Source organism: Grammomys surdaster, unplaced genomic scaffold (assembly GCF_004785775.1).
Source record: "Grammomys surdaster isolate TR1022 unplaced genomic scaffold, NIH_TR_1.0 125672, whole genome shotgun sequence".
In the NCBI taxonomy this organism is placed as follows: Eukaryota; Metazoa; Chordata; class Mammalia; order Rodentia; family Muridae; genus Grammomys; species Grammomys surdaster.
The window spans coordinates 843,568-851,004 of NW_021620509.1; the positions used below are offsets into that span (position 1 = coordinate 843,568).

The 7,437-nt window shown below is 43.6% G+C and overlaps 1 protein-coding gene across 1 annotated transcript in view; it reads left to right on the plus strand.

The window, feature by feature from the left end:
- Positions 1 to 7,437, plus strand: part of Calr3 (calreticulin 3) — a 33,442-nt gene that overhangs the window by 18,104 nt on the left and 7,901 nt on the right. Inside the window, exon 4 of the mRNA XM_028787810.1 lies at positions 1,730 to 1,824. Within this exon, the coding sequence (XP_028643643.1) occupies positions 1,730 to 1,824 (95 nt within the window). The remainder of the gene's footprint in view (positions 1 to 1,729; positions 1,825 to 7,437) is intronic.

Here is a 7,437-nt window from a genome sequence, read left to right on the forward strand (position 1 = left end):
ACAGTATCCATTAAAGCTTGTATAAAAGGGGCAGCAGGCCTGTGCTGTGCTACAGCTGTTTTTAACTCTTTTAGTCATCTCCATCTGCTAAATACTCTTCTCAGCTACAAACATGGGTGAGTCAGAAATCCCAAGCCTGCTATTGAACTGCAAACTGCAGTCAATGGAACACTGGAAGTCCAACCATACCTCTAACTTTCCCTTGCAATATCAGAGCATACTCATAACCTTGGAAAACAAAACCCAGTTTTAAACAATCCATTCTCTCTTTTTTTTTTTTTTTTTTTTTAAAGATTTATTTATTTATTTTAAGTATATGAGTACACTGTAGCTGTCTTCAGACACACCAGAAGAGGGCATCCAATCTCATTATGGGTGGTTGTGAGCCACCATGTGGTTGCTGGGATTTGAACTCAGGACCTCTGGAAGAGCAGTCAGTGCTCTTAACCGCTGAGCCATGTCTCCAGCCCACAATCCATTCTCTTTAAGAATCAACACCAAGAGCATTACTTGTTTGTATCTATGAATGCATGACAGTGTAGCTTTTAATACCTCACTAAAGAGAGACATTGTTTTTGTTTGTTTTTTGTTTTTGTTTTGTTTTTTTTTGTTTTTTTTTGGTTTTTTTTTGGTTTTTTTTTTTTTTTTTTTTTTTTTTTTTTGAGACAGGGTTTCTCTGTGTAGTCCTGGCTGTCCTGAAACTCACTCTGTAGACCAGGCTAGCCTCGAACTCTCGAACTCAGAAATCCGCCTGCCTCTGCCTCCCAAGTGCTGGGATTAAAGGCATGCGCCACCACTGCCTGGCCATTTACTTATTTAAACCAGACAAAATGCTTACTTTTTCTAGCTGTAATTTCAAGAGAAAAGCACCTTGTCACTTGCTGAATCCAATAAACACAACCAGAGAGAATTTTCTAGGAAAAAACAGCCATCAGCTCCCTTACCATAGAAGCCCAAAAAGCTGCTGGCCCCTTTAAGAGCAGCTTATGCAGACAATCAGCCCCTGGCATGGACATGTATACATGCACAGAGAAAGAGAGAGTCACACATAACAAACTTTAAAAAAAGTATTGTTGGGCAGTGGTGGTTCACACCTTTAATCCCAGCACTCAGGAGGCAGAGGCAGGTAGATCTCTGAGTTCGAGGCCAGCCTGGTCTACAGAACCAGGAAAGCCAGGGCTACACAGAGAAACCCTGTCTCAAAAAAACCCAACCAAGCAAATGTACTAATAATTATTATTTATGGTGCACATGTGGAATCAGAGGCCAAGGTGCAGCCATCTCTTTCCACCTTGTGGTTCCCGGAGATTGAACTCTGGTCCTCAGCCTGGTGATCACCAACATCACCTTCCGAGCTGTCTCTCCAGCTCAGTGCTTTGCTTTCTGAGCCAGGCACTCGTCAAATAGCCCAGGCTGGCCTGGGATTGGTAGTCTTCTCCCTCAGCCTCCCAGTGCTCTGTTGTGAGAGTCTGACACGATGTCCCATTGGCCTTGTTTTCTCATTTGTGCTGATTCACAGTTGAGTGCGAAGTGACTTTGACAAGAGGGAGCCAGTCAGCAGAGGTTTGTTTCAATGTCTTCTGGTGAACTCAAGAGCACCTACAGATAGATGAAGTTACTGCCCCATGCTGACGAGCATGCTTAGGCAATGTCTGTATGCAGAAACAGTATGGAAGAGAACTGAGAGTACCCTTTTCTTCCCCATTTTCTTCTTTTTCTTTTTTTGTAGGACCTGATATTTGTGGATTTGATATCAAGAAAGTTCATGTTATCTTATATTTCAAGAATCAATATCATGAAAATAAGAAGCCAATCAGATGCAAGGTGAGAGAGCTAATGTGACCATGGGCAGCTCTCTGCCTGCCCCTCACCCCGTCCTCCATCTCTCTCCCCTTTACCCTCCCCCTGCCCCTCACCCCTTCCTCCATCTCTCTCCCCTTTACCCTCCCTTCCTCCCCCTTTGTATTTCTTCAAGTTTTATTTTATTATTTGAACTGTGTGTGTGCATGTGAACATGAGTGTAGTGTCCACAGAGGCCAAAAGAGGGCATTGTATCCCCTGAAGCTGCCTGACACAGGTGCTGGCAACCACACGCTGGTCTCTGTGAGGGCAGAATGTACTCTTAGCCTGAGCCACCTCCAGCTCCCACATCATGTAAGGAAATAATTTATCTCCCTAGATGATCCAGATAACCTCAAACCTCATGATCCTCCTGCTTCAGCCTCCCACATGTGCCTTGTGCCTCTTGCATGATGAATGTGAGGAAAACTAGGCATGGTGGCTTACACCTAAGCAGAAAGGCCATAGCCTGCAAGTCAGACTGTTTTAAGATTTCTTCTGTTGTCTTAGTCTTTGTCCTTTTGCTGTGAAGAGACATCAAGACCAAGGAAACTCCCACAGATGAAAGCATTTGATTGGAGCTAGCTTACAATTCCAGAGCTTTAGCCCATTATCAGCATGGTGGGATCGTGGAGGGAGTGCATGGAGCGCACGTGGTGGAAGCACGGAAGGAGCACAGAGGGCACATGGTGGGAGCACAGAGGGAGCACAGAGGGAGCATGGAGGGAGCACGGAAGGGACATGGAGGGAGCATGGAGGGGCCATGGAGGGAACATGATAGCATGCATGCAGACAGTGTGCTGGAGAAGTGGCTGAGAGGTATATCCTGATCTGTAGGCAGAGGGGGTGGGCAGACTGTGGGCCTGTCTTGGACTTTTGAAACCTCAAAGTCCACTCACAGTGACATACCTCCTCTAGCAAGGCCATACCTTCTAATTCTTACAAAGAATTCTGGTGACTAAGTATTCAAATATATGCACCTATAGGGGCCATTCTACTGCATCTGCCAGACTATTTAACTTTAACCCACGGCCTTTGCATTCAACCTCACTCAGATTTAGGACAAATAGTCAGGCATAGTGGCACAGGCTTTTAATTCCAGCACTAGGAACATAGAAACAGGAGGATCTATCTGAGTTTGAGAGCAGCCTGGTCTACTTAGTGAGTTCCAGGTCAATCAGGGCTATATAGAGAGATGCTGTCTCAAAAAACAGTGAGTGAGAGAGAGAGAGAGGTGGGGAGACAGAAAGATGCCAGACTCACATTTGGCCATTCTTATCACAAGATTGAAAAACGCACATGTAAATGACTGTACAGTGATAGGCAGAATGTTCTGCGCATGCTCAGCCCCAGAATGCAGTTTGCTTTTGTTTTTCAAATTATTATTTATTTTGTTTTTTTTTTGAGGCTGGATTTCTCTGTGTAGCCCTGGCTGTCCTGGAACTTGTTCTGTAGACTAGGTTGTCCTGGAACTCAGAGATCTGAATGTTTCTGCCTACTGAGTGCTGGCATTAAAGACATGCACCACCAGCTGATGCTAGTAGCTTCTAAGACAGACACTAGCATATGCAGGCTGAAACATGCTGTTGAAACAGGCTGCCTACAGAGAGGCTGAGTACAGAGAGACACTGTTTCAATGTGGAAGGTGAAGGTCATCAAGGAAGACATGTGACCTCAGCCTCTGGGCTCTGCATGCAGGCACATACACATGAGTACACACATATGCAGAGTTGAAGGGGGGAAAGGGGATAGAGTATTAGTATAAAAATTAGATATATGGAATAAATTACTAAATTTATTTTTTTTTTACTAAATTTATTCTTAAATCATTATATAGTCATAATCTTACATTGGTAGAACTCCTTTTCTTTTTTTTTTCTTTTTTCTTTTTTTTTTTTTTTTTTTGGTTTTTCAAGACAGGGTTTCTCTGTATAGCCCTGGCTGTCCTGGAACTCACTCTGTAGACCAGGCTAGCCTCGAACTCAGAAATCCACCTGCCTCTGCCTCCCAAGTGCTGGGATCAAAGGTGTGCGCCATCACTGCCCAGCCGGTAGAACTCTTTATAATTAAAAAAAATTAAAGTTACAATTTCTTACATTGGTATAGAATTTATATATTGACTTAAGGTTTTCATTGATATAAATTTTTTTTTTTTTTCTTTTAGGTTTTTTCGAGACAGGGTTTCTCTGTGTAGCCCTGGCTGTCCTGGAACTCACTCTGTAGACCAGGCTGGCCTCGAACTCAGAAATCCGCCTGCCTCTGCCTCCCAAGTGCTGGGATTAAAGGCGTGCGCCACCACCGCCCGGCATAAATTTTTTATATTGTTACAAAATTTGAAATTAATATTGTTACTCTTAAATAGGCATTGTGACTATGTAACTCATTTAAGAATAAAAGGCTTAGACTCAGTCCTTCTATAGCTGCTATTACAAACTGTTTAGGATGATTAAGTAACACAAGTTAAGGGCTAGATAGTAAACTCTTGGTTATATTAGATTCTGATTTAATTATAATAGGGTGTTTTCAATATGATTGAGATAGAAATAGTTGAGTAGTAAAGGTTTCAGTTCAGATATTCTTTATACAGATAGATCATCTTCAGAAGCATCAGAGGTCCACAGAATATGACACTTACAGTCATTTCACTTATTAATAGATCTTTTGACTGAGACATGTCTACTCCTGACAGTACCCCCTGCACAGTTCAAAGAAGATACTGAGCACCAAAACTTCCATATAGCCGGGGGGTGGTGGTGCACACCTTTAATCCCAGCACTTGGGAGGCAGGGGCAGGTGGATTTCTGAGTTCGAGGCCAGCCTGGTCTACAGAGTGAGTTCCAGGACAGCCAGGGCTACACAGAGAAACCCTGTCTCAAAAAAATCGAAAAAAAACAAAAAAACAAAAAAACCAACAACAACAACAACAACAAAAAACCCTTCCATATAGAGTTGCTCCAGTTGTGGCAAGGTAACCACTGGAGAAGAATTACTCTGATTCATCTACAGACAAAAATACTGTCCAGGAAAGGACACACAGTGTGGGATAGTCAACAGCCATGACAGGGTAAACTAGTCCTTCATAGCTCCTGCTTCATTTAAGGTCTGTCAGATGGCCCTGGGCCAGAAGGCTGAAGACAGATGCTCTGATGTTTTGAGGAATGGGGGGGGGGGCTGTGCAGGTAGTCAGCTGTCTCTACAAACTAAGTTTTAGGAGCTATGTTCCTGTGCTCCCTATGTACTCAGGTAATACTGAATTCATTCTCGGATCGCTGATGGGGTTGAACACTAGTTATAGTCTCATAATCAAATTTAAGTTGTTTAGCACTGAGGAAGATGATGTAGATTTGAAAGGATGGTTTTCAGATGGTAATGCAAGTTAAGATCAAAACATAATTCAGTATAGAATTGTAAACTCTTTAAGTTAGCGTAGATGTTAGAGAGATGTACCTAAATTGACAGAATTGATGGACTGGATGTTATTAGTGTATATCATATCTTATATCACACCTTATAGTTTACATAACTGTGATAAATATCTTCATGTATATCTGAGAGAAAAGGCCTTTTTAATGGATGAAAAGGGGAAATGTGGATTTGATTTAATGATTGTATTATGTTAATTGGGTTTCCAAAATATTACACGAGAATCCTGCATGTAAGACGCTGAGGGTCCCTGCCCCCAGTTGGTTCCAATTGTAGATAATGTTGCTAGTGGCCAATGGCTGGGCAGGGAGGCAGGGGCAGACTTTAGATTTCCCAGGCAAGGGAACGGAGGAAAGAAGAATGATTTAGTACTGCCATGCCAGGAGCCATAAGAACCAGGCGTGAGAGCTGCAGGAAGAAAGGCATAACAGTCATGTAAGACCTGGGCAAGAGCGGCCCTAGGGGCCCCTGATTGGGTCTGGGGTAGCAAAGATGGAATATAGATTTTAGTAATAGTTCAGGAGTATCTGAGGGTAGGCGTTAGCAATGCGGAAGCTTGGGAGTGATCCAGACATTGAGCTGATTAAGGCATATTAAATATAAGTCTCTCTCTCTCTCTCTCTCTCTCTCTCTCTCTCTCTCTCTCTCTCTCTCTCTGTGTGTGTGTGTGTGTGTATGTGTGTGTGTGTACATGTGTGTGTGTGTGTCTCTTTCATTCGAGAATATTGGGCCAGGGCGTTTAGAGCAGATTAATCAAGTACAGCAACACACATGGGAAAAAAGAAACGCACAGGGTCTGCAGAGATGGCTCAATGGTTTGGGTGCTGGCAGGTCACGCAGAGAACGTGCATTTAATCACACCTCGCACATGGAGGCTGTGATTAACCTGAGCACCAACAACCTGCAGCTCCAGTTCCAAGGGTCAGAAACCCTCTTCTGGCCTCTGAAGGCACCAGGCATGAGTTAATTAACTAATTAAGTTATTTTTTGGCAGAGTTTCATTATGCAGCCCTGGCTAGCTTGGAACTCATAGTAAAGACCAGGCTGTTCTTGAACTCACGGTACTTGAAGTGCCTTCCTCTGCCTCCCAAGAGTTGGAATTAAAGGTGTATAACACCATACTGAGGAAAATAATGGCTTTTAGTCAGCTGTATAAGGCTGCTTTCTGTGTTCTTTTAAGAAGCACTTCTGTGTTCTTTCAATTCAAAGACAAATTTCCCAAGAATGTGAGAGCATGAAATCTCTTGTGGCATGGTACATGAAGTCATGTGTGGCATGGTGCCTGAGGTCACATGTGGTGTGGTGAGTCAAAAGGTGTTACTGGTAATATTTAAAACGGCAGCACCTGATCTGTCTTGTGGTATGGGGCTGCCATCTTCTCGACTAGGCAAGGCCTAAGGCCATTAGTGGCTTTGGGAACATGCTGCTACTCAGCTCAGGCCGTCCACTGAGGTGAGCCAGAAGTACTGGACCTGCCACCCACTAGACACCTACCACACTGTCTCCACAAGGTTGGGGTGAGCCCAGACCATTCTGCCATCCACTTGGTACCCAGTAGAAATGAGACTCTAGTGCTTAAAGATTATTCAAAGGCTTTATATATTTAGTAATGCTCAAATAACAAGATGCTTACACAATTGGAGGTGTTACTCAAATAACTAACCTAGATATAAGTTGTTACCCAGGACTGCTCTCAATATACGCGTGGTTCTCCGTGGCTCCTACATCTGTCCCCTTTAGCTACTCCTCCTCTTCTCCTCTTCCTCTCCTTACTCCCCCCACATTAGCTCCTCCCAAATTACTGAGTTTATGGTAAATGTTTTGGGGAAATATCCTGCTACAAAGAGGGGACCTCTGGCCATATGTCACAAAATGGTTTTCAGCAGCCTCAATATTATGGGCTTTCCCTATAACCTGCTGCCAGAGGATGCTCCTCTGCCTGCTTCCTGCAAGGAAGCTAGAAAGAGTGAAAAGCCAAAGACTAGGGCAAGAAAGATTGCTCAGGGATTAAGAGTATAGAGAACCTGAGTTCAGATCCCACCATATATATGTCAGCCATGTGCAACCCACTGTCTTCTTCTAGCCTCCACAGGCATCTGTATGGATGAATGCATGCATGTGAGCATGTTCTCTCTCTCTCTCTCTCTCTCTCTCTCTCTCTCTCTCTCTCTCTCT